General features: G+C 54.7%; 7 protein-coding genes across 7 annotated transcripts; 4 read left to right on the top strand and 3 right to left on the bottom strand.

Moving 5' to 3' along the window:
• Positions 1-390: 390 nt before the first annotated feature.
• Positions 391-2,523, top strand: capA (adenylate cyclase-binding protein; the record flags this gene model as incomplete). The annotated part of the gene is made up of 4 exons (XM_025677304.1): positions 391-437; positions 560-809; positions 863-1,164; positions 1,221-2,523. 4 exons carry the CDS (start codon positions 391-393, stop codon positions 2,251-2,253), a joined length of 1,632 nt encoding a protein of 543 aa, XP_025524144.1. The 3' UTR covers positions 2,254-2,523.
• A 596-nt stretch (positions 2,524-3,119) lies between these two features.
• Positions 3,120-5,572, bottom strand: BO86DRAFT_321283 (uncharacterized protein; the record flags this gene model as incomplete). The annotated part of the gene is made up of 2 exons (XM_025668338.1): positions 3,120-5,174; positions 5,297-5,572. 2 exons carry the CDS (start codon positions 5,570-5,572, stop codon positions 3,120-3,122), a joined length of 2,331 nt encoding a protein of 776 aa, XP_025524143.1.
• Positions 5,573-6,607: 1,035 nt separating this feature from the next.
• Positions 6,608-7,603, top strand: BO86DRAFT_192758 (uncharacterized protein). The gene is made up of 2 exons (XM_025666686.1): positions 6,608-6,866; positions 7,018-7,603. Exons 1-2 carry the CDS (start codon positions 6,731-6,733, stop codon positions 7,497-7,499), a joined length of 618 nt encoding a protein of 205 aa, XP_025524142.1. The 5' UTR covers positions 6,608-6,730; the 3' UTR covers positions 7,500-7,603.
• Positions 7,604-7,657: 54 nt separating this feature from the next.
• BO86DRAFT_345599 (exocyst subunit SEC5) lies at positions 7,658-11,275 on the bottom strand. The gene is made up of 2 exons (XM_025669214.1): positions 8,498-11,275; positions 7,658-8,438 (listed from the first exon to the last, which is right to left on the bottom strand). The coding sequence occupies exons 1-2, from the start codon at positions 10,883-10,885 to the stop codon at positions 7,707-7,709; spliced, it is 3,120 nt and encodes a 1,039-aa protein (XP_025524141.1). The 5' UTR covers positions 10,886-11,275; the 3' UTR covers positions 7,658-7,706.
• A 98-nt stretch (positions 11,276-11,373) lies between these two features.
• BO86DRAFT_391925 (isocitrate dehydrogenase (NAD(+)) IDH2) lies at positions 11,374-13,381 on the top strand. Its single transcript, XM_025672699.1, has 5 exons — positions 11,374-11,718; positions 11,794-11,859; positions 12,036-12,122; positions 12,191-12,313; positions 12,375-13,381. Exons 1-5 carry the CDS (start codon positions 11,629-11,631, stop codon positions 13,164-13,166), a joined length of 1,158 nt encoding a protein of 385 aa, XP_025524140.1. The 5' UTR covers positions 11,374-11,628; the 3' UTR covers positions 13,167-13,381.
• A 52-nt stretch (positions 13,382-13,433) lies between these two features.
• BO86DRAFT_391923 (uncharacterized protein) lies at positions 13,434-14,884 on the bottom strand. Its single transcript, XM_025672698.1, has 4 exons — positions 14,557-14,884; positions 14,328-14,473; positions 14,024-14,216; positions 13,434-13,905 (listed from the first exon to the last, which is right to left on the bottom strand). Exons 1-4 carry the CDS (start codon positions 14,738-14,740, stop codon positions 13,556-13,558), a joined length of 873 nt encoding a protein of 290 aa, XP_025524139.1. The 5' UTR covers positions 14,741-14,884; the 3' UTR covers positions 13,434-13,555.
• A 154-nt stretch (positions 14,885-15,038) lies between these two features.
• On the top strand, positions 15,039-18,272 carry BO86DRAFT_450426 (tubulin gamma complex associated family protein). The gene is made up of 2 exons (XM_025676795.1): positions 15,039-15,246; positions 15,311-18,272. Exons 1-2 carry the CDS (start codon positions 15,126-15,128, stop codon positions 18,124-18,126), a joined length of 2,937 nt encoding a protein of 978 aa, XP_025524138.1. The 5' UTR covers positions 15,039-15,125; the 3' UTR covers positions 18,127-18,272.
• The last annotated feature ends 17 nt before the right edge of the window (positions 18,273-18,289 follow it).

Here is an 18,289-nt window from a genome sequence, read left to right as displayed (position 1 = left end):
CATTGCGCAGAAACCGAGCGTTGGCCGCTAGAAGTTACCGGAGGGTAATAGTACAGTACAGCATAGTTACGGTAAGTTGTGGCTGGGCCCACCGCCCGATGCTCTGGCCTCAGGCACCGCGGGCCCCGGGGGGGTTGTTGGTTCAGGGAGCATCATCTGTCATGAATCAACATCATCCCACTGACATCCTCACTCACTCGCAATTGTTGCTGCCTTCCACAGCATTTTCCTTCTTCTGCTCAGCAGCCTAACTCTCTCTTTTTCTTTCTGCTGCTGCTGCTTTTCATCATTTGAATTGCACAGCTTGCATTCAACCCGTATCCTTCTGACCTAGTCTCTCCCTGAGTATTCTCCGATACCTGCCTCCTTACTTCAACAGGGGCTTTCAAGATGGCGTCAGGAAGCCACATGCATAATCTCACAACCCTCATCAAGCGGTATGTTGCGATTCAAGGACCGGATGTATTGGAAATTCAATCATCACACTTCATCTAATGTCCCTCACTATCTCACATCTCCGTACGGTCCCCATGATCTGACCATGTATACCTCACCACAGGCTGGAAGCCGCGACTTCCCGCCTGGAAGATATGGCGATGTCGCTGGACGACCCCAACTCGCCCAAAACCATCAGTGCTGTCGCTGCGCCTGAGACGGCCACTCCTGAGACGCCGAAGCCGGCTCCTCCAGCTACCCCCGCGGCTCCCCCCGTGCCGCCACAGATCCAGGACTTCGACACAATTATCCACGAGGATGTGCGGCCCTTCGTGGAATTGGGACAGAAGATCAATGGACTGGTCGGCGAGCAGGTACGTTGGGCTATGTGACCCACTTGCGTTTCTCTACTAAAGCTCGTCGTCAGTCGAGAGCTGTTCAGCAGGCCTTCGAAGCCGAGCGCACCTACCTCTACGTCTCGACCAAAGCCAAGAAGCCCGACCAGCAGCCCCCGGAGCTCATGACGGAGCTTCACAATGCTTCGGACAGCATCAATAACATTCGCGAGTCTAACCGGGCGTCGCATCTGTTCAACCACCTGAGCGCAGTGGCGGAGGGCATTGTTGCTCTTGGCTGGTTCTTCGCCAGCAAGCCTGCCGATTTCGTCACTGAAATGGTTGGCGGCATCGAATACTATGGCAACAAAGTGCTGAAGGACTACAAGGAGAAGTACGTACTTCACCCAGAACGCCAGCTTGGCAACCCTACTAACATTGCTTTTCCAGGGACCGCACCCACGTCCAATACATTCAAGCCTACTACCAGATCTTCAAATCGCTCGCCGCCTACCTCAAGAAGCACTACCCCAAGGGTCTGACCTGGAACGACCAGGACGGCATCGACGCCCAAGAAGCCCTCCGCCAGGTCAAGAGCGGCAGCAGCTCTGCCTCTTCTCCCAGCGAAAGTAGAACCGCACCCCCGCCTCCTCCCCCTCCCCCTGTACCTACTATCAACGTCTCTGGCGGCAATGGCGGCGCTCCCCCGCCTCCCCCTCCGCCCCCGGGCGTCCCCCCCCCTCCTTCCAGCGCCCCCGGCTCTAGCCCCGACATGTCCGCCGTCTTCGACCAACTGAACCGCGGCGACGCGGTCACCTCCGGCCTCCGCAAGGTCGACAAATCCGAGATGACGCACAAAAACCCCAGCCTGCGGAGCAGCTCCGTGGTGCCCGAGCGGCCCAGCTCGCAAGGCAGCTCCGTCTCCTCGCCCACGTCGCGGGCCCGGTCGCCGGCGCCGCCCAGCACCAAGCCCAAGCCCGAGAGCATGCGCTCGCGCAAGCCGCCGCGCAAGGACCTGGAGGGCAACAAGTGGCTCGTCGAGCACTTCGACAACCCGGGCGGCATCGTCGAGATCCACGCCCAGCAGAACCAGTCGATCCTGATCTCGCGCTGTAACAAGACCATCATCAAGGTCAGCAACAAGGCCAACGCCATCTCCATCGACAACTGCACCGGCCTGTCCATCATCGTCGACTCCCTCGTCAGCAGCCTCGACGTCATCAAGTCCGCCAAGTTCGCCCTGCAGATCGACGGCGTCGTCCCTACCCTGCTCCTCGACCAGGTCGACGGCGCCACCGTCTACCTGGGCCAGCAGAGCCTGGCCACCGAGGTCTTCTCCAGCAAGTCCACCGCCATCAACGTCATGCTGCCCCCCAAGGAGGGCACCGACGACGACACCAAGGAGTGCCCGCTTCCCGAGCAGATCAAGTCTTACGTCAAGGATGGAGTCCTGGTCAGCGAGATCGTGGAGCACGCGGGTTAGAATCCTCGCACGCCCAGCTCAAACCTCGTTTCCTTGACGGATGCGATAAATACTCCGCGCTACTCGGGTTCGATTTGGTAGATGTAGCATTGGGGAGAGGCAAGAAGTTCCCTTTCTCCTTTATTGCCGTATCTTGTAGATAGATTTGCTTCTATTTAAATCCAATCTTTTTTTTTTGGTCTTGAATATGCCCTCTTACATCGTCCGCTTTCCAGACCTTTATCATCACAGAAGGAAAGACTACTTACTTCCACGATAGGCTGCAGGAAGAAGAATCCAATTTGATTTGTCATCTATTCCTCGAACAAACGCATCGCGCACCAACAGGGGACGTAAATCCCCTATCACTCGGTGAAAAGCATGCGACTTATAAAACATACACTACTCACACTAGAGGCACTGTTGAGAATGAGCTGCTATTACCATGGGGCTCGTCGGAACCTCCAGCGTTAAGTAAAGAACAAACAAGGGAGCATGGCCCACTTCGAGTCACGCCACCTGGATACCCCTGAGCAAGCAGGGTGGTGACGGACTCGGGAGGAAAGGAATTATGAGAGATATAGACATATTGGGTATAGAATGCTAGTCCGATAGTAGGACCCTCTGGGCCGGGTTGGGTTTTAGCAGAGGAAATAAGCGAGCACTGATAGGATCAGTCAGATAGTGAGATGAGCCTGCATCCCATTCGTATGAACTGCTTGTTAGCGGGGAAAGGGTGATTTCAAGGCGGCACCCAGAAGTAAATTGGGGTACACAACGCCCTTCGAAGGGCGGGGTAGAGAGTGGAATAATGCTAGATATTACCGGTCGCGCTGTAACGGTCACAGACCATTATACACATCAGCGCTTAGCCCGTCGGGAGCAAATCAGTGGGGATGGAGGTGTTTATGTCTTTGTACATCCAGCCTCCTTAGTCGCTGTGCAAGGAGACTGTCACCGGCTTCAGTTCCACCGGGCGAATAACCGCCGTAGCCGTTCTCGCCCCTATGAAGCTTGCTATAAGGCCCAGCTTTAGTGTTGCGCAGCTCCGCGTCTGCGTAAGATGGACTGACGTGCCTTCTCGTAGGTAGGCGGGCCGCTAAAGGACGTGGCGACGACTCGCGCGCAGCCAGGTTCTCGTCACTTGGAAGAGTGGACACTTCGTGAGTCGGAATATGTCGCGCGAACGGATCGCATTGGAAATGGGACGGGTAGCCTGGGTGAGACGTCTCGGCAGAGCCGTGAAGGTCAGGTTTGGAAAGATGGCCGGGCGTTGGCTTTCGCGACCGCTTCTCGCCCACAGAGCTCGGGTGCACAGAATGAGCTTCTCGCGAAGCCTTGTAGGGTGAATAGCGGGGGTAAGGAAGTTGGATTTCATTCCGTAGCTTTTCCTTACCGTCGGGGACTCGGTTGGCGAAGACGACGCGGATGCTTGAATGCAGGTAGAAACGACCTTTCGAAGGGCAGCATATGTTCAAATGAATTAGGTAACGTAGAATTGGCTTGTCCTTTGGGTCTTCTGAGGCGTTCAAGGATGCCTCGGGACGATCAGTCCCATAGTTTTTTCGCGCACTCAGGGGCATATCGATTATAGGGCCTGCGGAATAGCTCCGTTGGCGAATGAACGTCTTAGTTCCGGGCTCCATGTCAGTAAGGTCGTAGGGAACAAGGAATAGCTTGACGGCAGTTTTGTTCGGATTCTTGATCATAACCTGTAATTGACCTTGCTGCGGGATCCGATAACAACCGCCCGGCGGCGACTTGGGGGACTCCGCCCTTCTATGCTTTTTCTCCAAGATACGTACAAGCTCTTGATCATTCGACCTTGTGTCAAGTGGAGATCGAATGTGCTGGTCATTATGCATGCTCCCAGGGCTTTGATGACGGTGTTTCCGGCGTCGACTGTCGCTCGACGTGTCCTTGGGAAGGGAACTATCAAGGTCAATCATGCCCACGTACGGACTGGGGCTATCGTCCGATATTGAACGCCCACAACCAGAGGTGGGATAGCTGTAAAATACGGCAGGGAATGGAATCGTGACATGGGGCGGACACTTAAGGCTGCCTTTACATTTGCCTTTACCCAGAACCCCGATTTGTGCAGTGAAGTCCAACGGTTTGGAGGGGTTCGTCGACATCCTTCCTCGAAGGATGGACTCCTCGTATGAGCCCACCATGGGCGCCAATGCTCTAGACGAGACCTCAGCGCCAATAGAGGGTCGCCTAAATTTGGAATGCGCTGTCTGAACCGACGAAGCGAGCTGGAGGGTATAACCCGAGTTCAAAGACCGTCTTGGTGGTTGGGATTGATGGGCCAAGGCTTTGTTCCATTCCCTCGTCGATAAGTCCGAATGAAGCTGCGTCCCTTGTCTATGCGTAAAATCAGGAATCTGCATGTCTCGAAAAGTCTCTGGAGGAAGGGTCCGCCGGCGGCTGGCTTTCTCAGAGGAGCCAATATAACCAGCATGTTCCAGTCGTGGTGAAAAGTCCAGATCTGTAATGTTGGCTTGGTGCACAAGTGGACTCGTGGGCGCTTTGAGGATATAACTTGATGAGAACGATCCCAAGGAGGGGGCACGAGAGCGTGCTGCCGGGTTTGTTGGAGGATGTGACGGGATTGGTCGTTCAGACGCTGCGGGGAACACGGCTGTGCTGAACCAGGGGGTAGTTGGAGAAGAGCTGAGAGGAGAGTAGTGTACGTCGTGAGAAAAATTAGGCGATGCTGGGTCTTGTGATTGTTGTCGGATGTGATTCTGTGAGCTTCCTTCTCGGAAATCCCCAGAGTGTAGTGCCGAACGAGGGCGCTCAATATCGGCAGGAGACGCCAGCTGTTGGTCGTCTGAAGGGAGCTGATTACTCGCATCATTTGACTCTATTAGTTGATCCCTCATAGCGGAGTATTTTTGTGGAATATAAGGGGGAGCTTCGTGACTGGCACACGCCTCTCCCAGCTGTATCCATCAGGTTAGCAGGTAAATCATTGCACACCTTACATAGGTTGAATAAGGGAGTTTTTTTCGACAGTGAGAGGAGCTGCAGCAAGAGTCGACTTTTCAAGGATAACTAGACATACGGAACGATGGTAAATCCATTTCAAACGGTCGACATTTGTGAACCGCTCTATTGATTTCCCGCGGTCGTTTGCGTCATATACATCGAACGGCGAGGGACCTTCGGGGTTACTATACTGGTCCCTGGAGGAGGGGCGCAACCCAGGGGAAGTATTATGAGAGTCCTCCCAAGGAGCTATGGTTCGATTTTGAGTCTGTTGACCTGAACAACGGTCATCAGACCATGAGTCACTGGACCGTTCGGGGTCCATATATTGAAAGATTGGCATGGTCACCGGAAGATGGGACGGACAATGGGAGGTGCAGAAACGGCAAACATCTCAGCCCTAACAAGGTAGAGGTTTCTGTAGGGAAGGGAACAAGGAATCTAATATAGGAGTGGAAAGGGGAAGAGAAGGATCAGAGCTGTGCTGTGGCACGTCAGGCCGAAGTGGCGGAGGAGTCACGGTGAGGTGGACTGGTGGAGTATGACCTGGACGGAATTGAATGGATCGACCGCGGGATGAGGCGGTTACAACATGATAAGGTGATGGAAAAGCTAAACCGATCAAGATGGACAGACAAGGACGAGATGAAACGGAAGATATGTAAGTACACAGGCAAAGAATTCCACCGGGACAGTCAAGCCAGTAAATTGATGAGATACACGGTGGTAGCGAGTATCTTTGGGGGAGGGTTTGCAGCAAGAATGAGGGTGGTGGTGGTGGTGGTGGTGGTGGTGGTGGTACATTAACTAAGTTGGTAGTCGAGCTCATAAAAAGAAGAATAAGAATGAGGAGAAGCCGCAGGGGGGGGAGAGGGGGCGAAAAGGCGGCCGGAATGAAACAATACCTCCCGTGACGGTCTTTACTCTTTCTTGCTTTCCCCCTCTCCTTGTCCCACGAGTTCTTCTAGAAATATGAAATATGACTTGCTCCTCCTCTTAAGTGCATTCTAATTTCTGCCACATTGTGTGCACCTGAGATATCGTGTCACTTGTCTACTGGTGACAACTCACGAAATATCCTTGTAACTAAGACTTACAGTTCTCCGACCTTTCCTTGTACATGTACTTTGTACAGTTACAGTCCTGTACCTGACGAGGACCATTCTGTACTGTACGACTCCAACTTTTTCCGGCGGTCGTTGCGGCACGGGATTCTTCTCCCCGTTTGCTGCTAAACTTTTTCTTTTGGCCCATTTTCCCAGAGAAACAATCAGGTGGGACAGCAAGTTGTCGCAATTGTTGCCCGATACTTTCTTACAGTGACCTACACCGTCTTGACTTGGCTTGGCCTTATCACGTCCATTTTTTTTTGTCTCGTTGAAACTCCGGGCCAGACAAGCAAACGCCTTCCTAAAGTATCAAGAACCATAATCACATCTTGAACAGTTATCACCAACACTATAACCATCACAACTACCACCACCACCTCAAAAAATCCACCATGGCCCCCAAACGCACCCGCGACGAGACCACCCGCGAAGAAAAGCGACCATCCGCCGCCGATGCGCCAGTCAAAAAGCGAAAGGGCTTCTCCGTCGGCCCAGCCAATCTACCCGATGGCACTTATCGTCGCAAAAGTATGTCGCATTTCTTCCTTAACCCCTCCTCCACTACTTTGCCCAGTGATCTTGCGTCATTCCCACTGACTCCAATTCCACCACCCCATCATCTCGAGACCCCATGACACTTCGCTAACCAGCACACCCCCCCCCCCCCCCCAACAAACAGCCCAGAAGATCAAGTCCGATTTGATCCAAAAAGCCAAGGTCAAGAAAGCGTACGCCAAAATCCGCGACGAAGCGCTGGCGGCGGCGCCGCCCAAGCCCATCTACACGGCCGATGAGGATGATAACAAGGAGGAAGAAGTCGAGCCCGCGTCCTTGGAACTGCACCCGGACCGCATGGCGATGCTGAACGAGCCCGAACCGGAGCCCAAGCCTGCGCAACGAGCGGACAACAACAGCGGCCGCGATGCGCGGGGGGGCCGTCGGGTCCGGAAACCGAAGCCCTCGGCTTTTGCGAAGGAGATAGAGCTGGCGGAGAGACGGAAGCAGGAGGCTGAGAGGCGGAGGGAGGAGAGGGAGTTTCGGCAGAAGGACCGGGAGGCTATGGCCCGGGCCAAGAAGCCGGATCAGAGTGGGAAGAGGAGACTGGGGAGGGAGAGCACGGTGTTGCTGAGTCGGGTGCAACGCATGGTTGGGTCGGCTTAAAAACAAACGAGGCAGAGCTTTGGAAAAGGGACGCGATTCATGAAGAGGGAGCAAGAATGGTAAAAAGTTATGATACCCGCGAACTTACGATAAGAGTTCGAAATTGATTGATTTATTGTACATACTCGGGTGCATGCATCTACGCATGTATGTTGTGTGAGATTGTTTAGAACTCATATGCATAACATAGCTAGTCTGGAAGAATACTCATGCGGAAGTTTTGTGCCCTCCGCCGCTGCGTGGTTTTCTGAAACAAGCAAATTCCCCCTTGGTCCTCTCTCTCAATCGCTTGAGGGTGACCCGCATTTCGCTCAGCTCTGACTGCAGTCGGGCGCGAGCTTCGTGAGTGGTTCGGCGATCCAATTCCACATAGATCTGACTCTGGATGGCTGATGCCTCGTCAGTTGAGTATTGGGACATGGTTTGCGCAATGAACTCGGTATCGAGCGTCGCTTGCATCAAAGCCGCGAGCGTGTACTGGGACCGTGTGCTGAAGGCGGTCAAAAGAGACGTTGATATTTGGGTCAACAGATATGTGAGGATAACCGATAGCAGAGGCGATTGTGCGGCCGAGAGTGAGCGATTTCCTGTGGTCAATAAGGTGGATGGAATTGTGGTTGTGATCTCGGTATGAACCAATACAAGTGCCAGCATCGCGTTATACACATATGGGCGGACCTGCTCTGGCCGCGAGTCACCAGCTGGTTCCCAATCGGGCCCAGCAATGCTCTCAATGATTGTCGAGTTTAGTTTATTGATGGTCGGCTTGGTGTATGATTGGAACAAACGATCTTCTATCTGGCCGAGTACGTCCCGGATGGTCTTCGCCTCTTCGGTCAATTTCACTGAAAAGGAGTTCTCAAAGTATGCAACCAGCTGGGGAACGAGGTTTGCCTGGAAGGCCTTGATGTTCGATAAAGTCAAGAGTAGGCGCACATTCTATGTCACAGTCAGTTTCCAACGAGTCAGATATGTCAGAGAAACAAGCAAGTACTCACACGATCACGAACATCAACCGCGTCTGCTATCAGCAGGGATGTTGCTGGATCAGTTGTGGCTTTGGCGACCGTCGGTCCAGCCAGAACCCACTCATCTTCCCCGTCTGTAGATGCGGGATGTTCCGCATTCTCGACGAGCCCACTGAGAGCTTTGTAGACGCTCGACACAAACTGGCCGCGCACCATGAATAACAACTTGTTAGAGGGCTGTGTAACAATATCTACAGAGCCCGCCTTCACCATGGCTTCCGAGATATAGAGTATTCTTTGCATGCCACTAATGATGGCATTCTCGAAGGAAACGAATAGACCAGGCATCTTCGTCAGATCTCTCCTTTCAGGATCTCGTGTCCAGTCTTCAAGCATCTTGCAAATTTCGGCATCTTTGCCCCAGGCTGCGCAGGCCACACGCACGGAGCGCTCACGCGCGACACTGACAAGCGACTTGAGGAGATCGTGAGTATTGCCGCTATTCGACACCGGCTCCAAAGCGGCCATTTCACTGGCTGCTGTTCCAATTGTCACCAAAAATTGACCGAGATAATGCACACCGCTGACAGAGTTCGAAAAGGGCGGCCAGAAAGCATAGTCTTCCCAATATTCCCCGCGTTTGGGAGTGGGAAAGGGCATGTTCTTTGGGTCCAACTTGAACCGCGATTCTGTGGGCGTCACTCCGAGGCTTCCTGGGCTATTCGGACTCGCTGCGGAAATCGGAGACGTGAGGAGAGACACATCGTCCACCGGCGGGTCAGCAAATAGGGACAGCACACTCTCGCGAATCAAGTTAATAAGCTCAACGGCGCCTTTCTGCAGATCCCTCACATCACTAGAGGACAGCCGGTGGTGCTTACGGCTCTCCCCCTCGAACCCGGCTGGTAAAAGCTTTTGCTTGCTGCCGTCGATGAAAGATTGCGCTACCTCCCAGAAATCGAAAACCTCACCGAGAAGGCCCCCCTGAGAAGACAAAAGCCTGGTCAAGTAGGTATTGATGCACCCCCACAACTCAGTCACCTGATCGGTATCTCGCATTGACTCGTTCTCTTTTGAATTATCGCGTGGTGCTAGGCGTAGATATGAGGCCACTGCTTGAGGTGTCGGTTTTTCACCGCTAGCAAGCCGACGTCTCAAGATCTCTATCTCTGATTTGCAACGCTCGCAGAAAGCTATGATCTTGGTCTTGAGAAAATCATATCGGCTCAGAAGCCAGACCCAGATAGGATTGTCATCCACCCCTAATTCTAGAAGAGCACATATCAACTCCATGTGCTCCTCGACTGGGCCAGTTGCTGTGATGGTCGTCGATGTTGTAGGCGCGTCGCTCAAACGCCTCCACAGATCACGCTTGAATGCTTGAATCTGCTGGTCCACATCTATCCACATTCTTCCCATGGCTAAGATAACGTGCGTTTCCTCATCGGTCAGTGGCCGGTCCCTCCCTGTCGCGGTTTCGGCGATGTTCTTAGCGGTCTTCGCAAGAGAGCGGGCTTTGCGAAATTGCTCAAACACGGAATCATAATCTCGCTGCTTGATCGACTTAGAGAGTTGCCCGCCGATCTCGTAGATATCCCGGTGTTTCTCCATCATTTCCACTACTGATTTCAGCACCTGCTCTCTCTCGCGACCGCCCAAAGCTGGCCCCCACACCTCCTCGGCCTTAACGGACGCTTCCAGCAGAGGCACCCGGATACCCTTCATGCCGTACTCGCTCTCCTTGGTGAGAGCATTCTTTCCGGGTCCAACCTCTGCAATGGCGGCAGTGGAGATGCTGTGCCTGCTACCGGAAAGGTTTCGGAAATGTCCAACCGACCTGCGGTGACCTTGAGGGCTTAACAATTCCTCCTTCTGACCTTGAGTTTTCATTTCCGTATAGACGCTATCGATCGTGGCCTTTGCTCGGACGAAGCGCTCAAAGTTCGCTTCGACGAGGACTTTGAGGGATGCGGACTTCTGGTCGATGGATCGGGAGAGACAATCGAGGCCATCGAGGAGGGATTGTATCGACGCATCGGAATGCACCTGAGAAAGAAACAGTGAAGGAGAGAACGAGGTTGAAGAGAGCAAGAATTGGTTTCGTAAACGGCTTTCTTCGTCCAGAGATAAGCCTCGAGCTTTGAGGATCTTGAGCACGCTATCGCCCATTCCCAGGGGATCCGGTTCGTCCACCTTGAGATTCTCCCGCCCATTATTGCCTTTGAATGAGCCTAGGGTGACACTCTTTCGAGTGCTGTTGTTGCGTTCCAAGGCGAAATAGCGAGATCGCTCCGAGCGGGAGCCGCGTCGTTCCAGCGCCTCGGCCTCCTCTGGATCGCTTTCGTCTAACTCTGCGGGCCATTCTTCAGGATAAGCCGATGGGAGATTATAGTAGCTGGCCACGTCGACCTCGGCCATGGTGAAGACAAACGGGATGGCCGAGGGAGGAGGGTGGTGAGGAGGAGGAGGAGGTGGTGGTAGTGGTTGTGGTCGTGGTCGTGGTCGTGCTAAGGGTGCGACAGACTAAGGAGAAGACAATTAGGCTGTCACAGGGTCATACAGTCACACGCAGCTGAGCTGTACAGTATAGGTAGTCTAGGTGAGATAGTGGAGCAAGCGTGGAAAAGAGAGAAGTCAGATTTCCTAAGAAGGCAAGGATAGCATGAGTAGTGGATAAAGCTACTCCGTAGAACGTGCCGTGTTTTCCAGCACTATGGAGTAGGTTACTGCTGCATGGAGTGCTGCATCACCACCTGGCAGGCCTGACAAGGACAAGGGACGGTCGGAGACTCGGAATACGTAGCCTCGTTAGCCTCGTCAGTTATCTGATCGTGGGTCCAGTTGGCCAAAACAAAACGGCCACACACGGCATGCCTGGATGGCTGGTCTGGTCGGACCGGGAGCGGCGCTGCCGAGACTGGGCAGGGAAGTTCACACTCTTTCAGGTTCAAACTGCTTTCACACAGCAAAGCCAGTCCGCCCGCACCGACCGCCCGTGCCCGCCGCCTTTCCCTTCCCATCCTTCCCATCTCCTCTCCTCTCCTCTCCTCTCCACCTACTCTCTCTCCTCTTTCTCTCCTCACCTCTCCCCTCTTTCCTCACCAATCCTTTAATTTTATCCCTTCGCCTGTCCGTCGTTGTATTTCCGGGGATCTGTCACAATGATCGCTGCTAGAAACTTTGTCGCTCCCGCCCGCCAATGCTTGCGGACCACACGTGTGTCCCCTCGCATTGTGTCGCCTCTCTCTCAGGTAAGGATCGGACAGAGCCTTTGTCCCCGTCCGTTCTGCGACAAGCTGGATCTCTGGAACTGACCATTTGTATAGCTTCGCTCCTACTCCGCCGCTGCCGACGAGCGCGTCGCTAAGTTCAAGGGACAGAAGGGTTCTGATGTATGTCGCGCTCCGGGCCAACCGCCTGAACTTTTTTTCCCCATACCTGCCCGTCCATGTCCTTTGGTCCGGCAACTTCCGCCGCGATCATCGACAGTTCCTCCTTTTTTCCCTGGATTCGCAAACAATATTGTACGGAAATCCACCTAAACATGGCTCTAACGATTTCGTTATAGGGAAAATACACTGTTACCCTGATCGAGGGTGATGGTATCGGCCCCGAGATCTCCCAGTCGGTGAAGGACATCTTCGCTGCCGCTAATGTAAAGCTCTCCCATTCTCGACTATCTGTGTGTCGCATCACCCAATACTCACCAATATCATTATTCAGGCCCCTGTCAAGTGGGAGCCCGTCGATGTCACTCCCATCCTGAAGGACGGCAAGACCGCCATTCCCGATGAGGCCATCAAGAGCGTGCAGAAGAACTACGTTGCCCTGAAGGGTCCCCTCGCTGTAAGTTCCGCATTCTACGGTTGCTACCATCGAAGCATGGGCTAATAAGCACCCTCAACAGACCCCTGTGGGTAAGGGACACGTCTCTCTCAACCTCACCCTCCGTCGTACCTTCAACCTCTTCGCCAACGTGCGTCCCTGCCGCTCCATTGCCGGCTACAAGACCCCCTACGACAACGTCGACACCGTCCTGATCCGTGAGAACACCGAGGGTGAATACTCCGGCATTGAGCACGTCGTCGTCGACGGTGTTGTCCAGAGCATCAAGCTCATCACCCGCGAGGCTTCCGAGCGCGTCCTCCGCTTCGCCTTCCAGTATGCCCGCTCCATCAACAAGAAGAAGGTCCGTGTTGTGCACAAGGCCACCATTATGAAGATGTCCGACGGTCTCTTCCTCAACCTCGCTCGCGAGATTGCCAAGGAGTTCCCCGACATTGAGTTCGACGCCGAGCTTCTGGACAACTCCTGCCTGAAGATCGTCACCGACCCCGCTCCTTACAACGACAAGGTTCTTGTCATGCCCAACCTGTACGGTGACATTCTTTCCGACATGTGCGCCGGTCTCATCGGTGGTCTCGGTCTGACCCCCTCCGGTAACATTGGTGACGAGTGCTCGATCTTCGAGGCTGTCCACGGATCCGCCCCCGACATTGCTGGCAAGGGTCTTGCCAACCCCACTGCTCTGCTCCTGAGCAGTATCATGATGCTTCAGCACATGGGTCTCACCGAGCACGCTGCTCGTATCCAGAAGGCCACTTTCGACACCCTTGCCGAGGGTAAGGCTCTCACCGGTGATCTTGGCGGTAAGGCCAAGACCCACGAGTACGCCGAGGCCATCATGTCGCGTCTGTAAGGGATTCAGCTACGATTGTACTATTCCCTCTTTATACCTTGTTCTTTTCCTTTAGCCTGTGAATGACTAGACTAAATGTGTACTCAAATTTCTATATGTCCCTCAATGTATGTAGATGCTATATTATCTCTTCTCGTCTTAAAAGGCTGTGATGTGCTTGGGTGCATGTACAATGACAGTGACCCTTCATGATATTTGTGGTCAATCTTGGAGAGCATGATCAAGAATCCGATGAGAATTCATGGATATCACATGAAATGCGGTGATACTGAAATAGGCAAAGGTAATCGTACAAAGATAGACAAACCCCAAACGCCAGCTCCTAGCTCCAGGTATCAACTCTTGCAGTAGTAACAAAAAACAATCATGCGCGCACCGAACGGCGTTCCTCAAGCCTGTCGTCTCCGGCCGCCTCGTCTCGTGCCTGTTCCCGCGCCCTTTTTCTCCTTCTGTTTCGACCGAGACGTTTGCGCCCGCGTGCTGCGTGTCGTCGGCGAGCCCCCGGCATCTCCATCGGCCTCTTCGTCGGGATCGCTATCGTCCTTGGCCCCGTCCGAACCCTCCTCATCGCCATCGTCCGACTCATCGACCGAATCCCCATCGTCCTCGCCGTTGCCTGAACCCTTCCCGGGAGTCTCGATCTCAACCTGCAGTCGCGACGAGCGCGTACCGCGCCCTCCTTGCCGTCCACCACGACCGGGTTTCCTTCCTCGCGACGGCGCGGGAGACGAGCGGGGTTCTAAAAACGCAGGAAAAGACAATCAGTAAGCCTTCACCACCGGTAACATGGAGCTTTCCCAGCGCGCGCCCATGTCGAAGACCTGAGAGGCTAGGGTTCATTCGCAACCCACACATACCATCCGTATCAGCCACCGTGCTCCCTCTTCGCGAGTCCGCCGGTCCACTCGGATCCGGCGACGGGGATCCCTCCATGGCCAATCTCCTCTCGAACATCAAGTCGCCGTATTCGTCTTCGGGCAGCTCGAATGGGCAGTAGAACTCCCTTGTTCCGTCGACATCTTCGGGGATATCGGTGATCAAGGAATCTTCCTGAATTGCGCGTCATGGCAATTGCGTCAACATTCAGTGCAAGCCGCGACGCGCCCAAAGACGGCGGGGCGGGGGAGAGGGGTGCGCATGACACAAACCCAAGAGACTTACACGTTCATCCAGAGCTGGTAGGTTGTACAAGGTGCCTAGCTTTTTCCAGATCCCGGGGATTCGAGTGTGTTCTGCATTGGCGGGCGCGTATCCTTGACTTTTCATGAATTCCGAGATGGCGATCATGCGGAAGTGTTTATGCATGCCTGTCAGGTACCACCGGTCAGCCCACAGCAGATTCGCAATTGCGTTTCAGAATTCTCGAGTGGGATCGTTGCGGCCGACGTACCGACGGGCTTCCATTTGATAATCCCCTTCAATAAGGCTGTCTCTTGCTCATCTGTCCAAGGGTCTGTGACTGGGTCGTAGTCTGCGGGCGGTTGGGTTCCCCCCGGGGGGGCGGCGGCGCTTGCGGAGGAGGGCTCGGTGGTGCCGCCTGGGGGGGTGAGCTTGGCTTTCTTTCGAGGGGGCATAGTGATTATTGGTGTGTGTCGCGCGTGTGATGAGAAGTGAGTGAGCGATAGAACAGCTAAGAGAGGGGGTAGTATCGCGGTGATTTGGTCGATTGAGCTTCCTTGTAGCGCTCGTCGTCTGCAGATGCAAGCAAAGCAAGTTAGCTGCGGGCGAAGCTGAATTCCCAAGTTCCAAGTTCCTCCTCTCGGTTTCCCGAACAAGCGGTGGCCCGGGCGTGCCTTAGCCTGGGGGAAACTAACCCGTTTCAGGTCACCAACCTATTAGTGAGCCGGTGATCTCGCGCTGTCAAACGCGTCGCAACTTCCCGACGATGACGATTTGTTTGGAGCAGCCCTTTGCTCAGAGGCCATTGTGGTGTGCGGTGTGCTTATTCGACCAGTGACAATGGACTCGGAGGAGTATGTCAGGGACCCGTTCTCGAGCGAGGGTCTGTGGAGACTCTCCGAGTTCACTCTGCAATGTCTGCAGCCACTGGAGGTCCTGCCGTGGGATGAGAGGCTACCAGGTGTGTACAATTGTTCCCGCAAAATTGCGCGCGAGATGGACTAACTCACTGTAAAACTGACTAGATCTCTCCGGCGGAGTCTTCAAATTACCTCTAGACCTTTTTGACAAGGTTGCGCCTCGGATACCTGAGCTCGATGTTTTCGAAACCAGCTTCTGTGATCCGGAACCCCCACTGCTACCGACGTTAGATACCTCGAGCGAAAGCCAGTTCGGAACGAGTTTCGATCAAAGCGAGGAAACGGAACAAGCGGAAGATGGAGAACAGCCTCCGGACGACATCTGGGCCCTGGATAACACTCTGCATAATCCTGGTCATGAAGTCTCACTTAATTCCTGGGAGAAGTTCCTTGACCGACACCACCGTCAGCCAGTAACCGCATATTTCAGCGAGTCCGGCGCCAAAGGCTTCGACGCGGCATTAGCACATCAAGCTGCTAAGAACAATAATAACCTAGAAAGGCATCTCATTGTTCGCAACAATGTCTATTTCCAGGCCTTGTTTAGACTCGGATTGGGCTGGGGTTCCAGGTTCTTTCGCTACAATGAACAACACAACACATTCGAGGCCGTGCACAACAAAGTTCGCATCTCCGGCATCACTTATACTGCGCTCAAGGCGGTCACAACTGATTTAATTGAGTGCGGAACTAAAATGCAGAACATTCGACGCTTCGTAGACAGGATTCCTGTCAAATCGAACGAACTATCGACACTCAGCGCTTTCTCCAGCGCAGCAGCGGTCATCATCTACACCCTTGAAAAGCAACTCGCCAAACATGCCAGCCATATTGCTTCACTCCTTCAGATCAAGAGCCTCTTCGCGCAATGTGGTGATCTCGTGCACGTGCTAGCGAGCATAGTTGACGCTGTCCAGGGCGCAGTATCCGAGACCCAGCTGATCTCCATTGTCCTTGAACGAGCGGCCCACTTCTCGCAGGTCTTTGGCCAGATGGAGCCTCTTCTGCGACAAGTTATCGCCCGGGTTATGGAACCTTGGCTCTCTTATGTGGAAACTTGGGTGGGGTTCCAGCCGGAGACGTCGACTTCGATTGAGCTCGCGTCCAGCGGGAGGACCTTCGTGTTTCGCGAGACCACGGATAACCATACATTCTCATCTAGGGCGACAACAGTCGACTATAGATTCCTTCCAGATCTGATGCCATCTTTCGTTCCTTCGGACCAGGCGCAGCTTATCTTCGAAACTGGACGGAGTTTACGGCTTCTCAAGGGAAATCACCCACAACATCCCATTGCAAGCCACGCGACCTATGGTGCTGAATCTGTCAAGCTTGACTGTGCTGGCACCTGGTTTGACATCGAGAAGATCCAGAGGAAGGCATCTGACTACGAGGCGCGGCTGCGTGCTGCAATCCTGAAATACAACCGAGGTGAACAGCTCGACACACACGCTGCTGCAACGTCATTTGCTCCGAACCTCGAGACGGATAGCGAGACTGACGGAGCGTTCGAGTTGCTCGACATCGACAAGGCTTCGAAGACAGCCGACCTCCTGCCAGACGATGCGGCTCTATCGCAGAGTCGACTCGGACGCCTGATCGAAGAAGCCCGCCCACCTCACCTCGAGTCCCCGCACACCCAGAGCCACGAGCTCAGCCCCGAATTAACATCCACGCCTTACCTGTCCCTCGCGCCGCTCCTATCCTCTCAAGCCATTCTCATCGACTATTCCTGCCTACACATGCTCTTCAAAGAACACCACCTGCGCACCCACCTCACCCTCCAATGGCGCTTCCAACTGTTGGGGGATGGCTTCTTCACCACCCGTCTCTTCCACGCCCTCTTCGACCCCGAAATGACCAGCGGCGAGCGCAAATCCGGCGTCGTCCGCACCGCCGTCCACACCGGCCTTCGCCTGGGGACCCGTAGCCGCGACACCTGGCCCCCCGCCAGCTCCGAACTGCGCCTCGTCCTGATCGGCCTCCTCGACGAATCTTCCTCCTCCACCACCACCACCAACCACCCCCAACCCAACGACACTCTAAGCTTCTCCATCCGCACCCTCAGCCCCGCCGCAACCCAACGCGCCCGCAACCCGCACGCGCTCGAAGCCCTCGACTTCCTCCGGCTAATCTACACCCCGCCCACCACCGTCCTCGCCACGATCCTCACCGCCAACGCCCTCGCCAAATACGACCTCCTCTTCAAGCACCTCCTCCGCCTCCAGCGCATGGTCTCCGTCGCGACGACACTGATCCGCGACGCCACGGCCCGCACCTCCCTGTCCGGCGACACGCACAACATCTACCAGCGCTTCCGCGTCGAGGCGCAGCACTTCGTCCTCGCCGTCGGCGACTACTGCTGCCAGGTCGCCGTCGGCGCGGCGTGGACGCGCTTTCAGGACCGTCTGGCGCGCGTCGAGGCGTCTCTGGACCGCGGGGATATCGACGGCGCGATCGAGGCCGCCGCCGGCTCGGTGCCGCGGCTCCGCGCGATGCACGAGGCCATGCTGGATGAGATGCTGCGGGCGATGATGTTGAGCGGCGAGGTCGAGGAGTACCCGGATCAGAGCTCTCAACCTCCACCGTCACTACCCCAACAACATAAAAACAATCAAGTGGACAAAGCGAGGCGCTGGCTCGAGGCGTGCTTCACTGCGATCCTGGAGTTTGCGCCTTTCTCGCGGGTCGATGGCGCGGAGGGCGTGAGGGGTCCCCACGCCGTGGAGGAGGTGCGTCGCTTGTATCTTTTGTTCCGGAAGCAGGTCGCCGGGTTTCTGGCGTGTTTGAGGGGGGTGGAAGGTCGTGGTGGTGTTGAGCCGGACCCCTTGTTTACCGGACGGGAAGCGTTGGGCAGGGAGGGCCCCACAAGCGTGTTTGATCACCTGCTGGCGCGGTTGGAGGTGAAGTTTTACTATTGAGGGTGGGATTCTCGGTGGGTCTGCGGTTTGGTGAGACGATGTAGGGTTATATCTAGGTTGCGTAGTTGGGTGTTATGGAGAGCTAGTATGAGGGAATGTGGATGTATATAGGGAGGTGTAGTACATAATATCATAGGATGAGATGGACGGTGGAAAACCTTCA

This window comes from Aspergillus japonicus, assembly GCF_003184785.1.
Source record: "Aspergillus japonicus CBS 114.51 unplaced genomic scaffold BO86scaffold_60, whole genome shotgun sequence".
Lineage (NCBI taxonomy): Eukaryota > Fungi > Ascomycota > Eurotiomycetes > Eurotiales > Aspergillaceae > Aspergillus > Aspergillus japonicus.
This window is presented reverse-complemented; position numbering and strand designations above follow the sequence as displayed.

Coding starts and splice junctions, on each gene's coding strand:
- BO86DRAFT_192758 (XM_025666686.1), top strand. CDS start 6,731: ATGGCCCCCAAACGCACCCGCGACGAGACCACCCGCGAAGAAAAGCGA. Junction 6,867..7,017: donor TGGCACTTATCGTCGCAAAA/GTATGTCGCATT, acceptor CCCAACAAACAG/CCCAGAAGATCAAGTCCGAT.
- BO86DRAFT_345599 (XM_025669214.1), bottom strand. CDS start 10,885: ATGGCCGAGGTCGACGTGGCCAGCTACTATAATCTCCCATCGGCTTAT. Junction 8,439..8,497: donor CGGTTGATGTTCGTGATCGT/GTGAGTACTTGC, acceptor ACTGTGACATAG/AATGTGCGCCTACTCTTGAC.
- BO86DRAFT_391925 (XM_025672699.1), top strand. CDS start 11,629: ATGATCGCTGCTAGAAACTTTGTCGCTCCCGCCCGCCAATGCTTGCGG. Junction 11,719..11,793: donor TTGTGTCGCCTCTCTCTCAG/GTAAGGATCGGA, acceptor CCATTTGTATAG/CTTCGCTCCTACTCCGCCGC. Junction 11,860..12,035: donor AGGGACAGAAGGGTTCTGAT/GTATGTCGCGCT, acceptor ATTTCGTTATAG/GGAAAATACACTGTTACCCT.
- BO86DRAFT_391923 (XM_025672698.1), bottom strand. CDS start 14,740: ATGCCCCCTCGAAAGAAAGCCAAGCTCACCCCCCCAGGCGGCACCACC. Junction 14,217..14,327: donor TACCAGCTCTGGATGAACGT/GTAAGTCTCTTG, acceptor CGCGCAATTCAG/GAAGATTCCTTGATCACCGA. Junction 13,906..14,023: donor CACGGTGGCTGATACGGATG/GTATGTGTGGGT, acceptor CTGCGTTTTTAG/AACCCCGCTCGTCTCCCGCG.
- BO86DRAFT_450426 (XM_025676795.1), top strand. CDS start 15,126: ATGGACTCGGAGGAGTATGTCAGGGACCCGTTCTCGAGCGAGGGTCTG. Junction 15,247..15,310: donor GTGGGATGAGAGGCTACCAG/GTGTGTACAATT, acceptor AAAACTGACTAG/ATCTCTCCGGCGGAGTCTTC.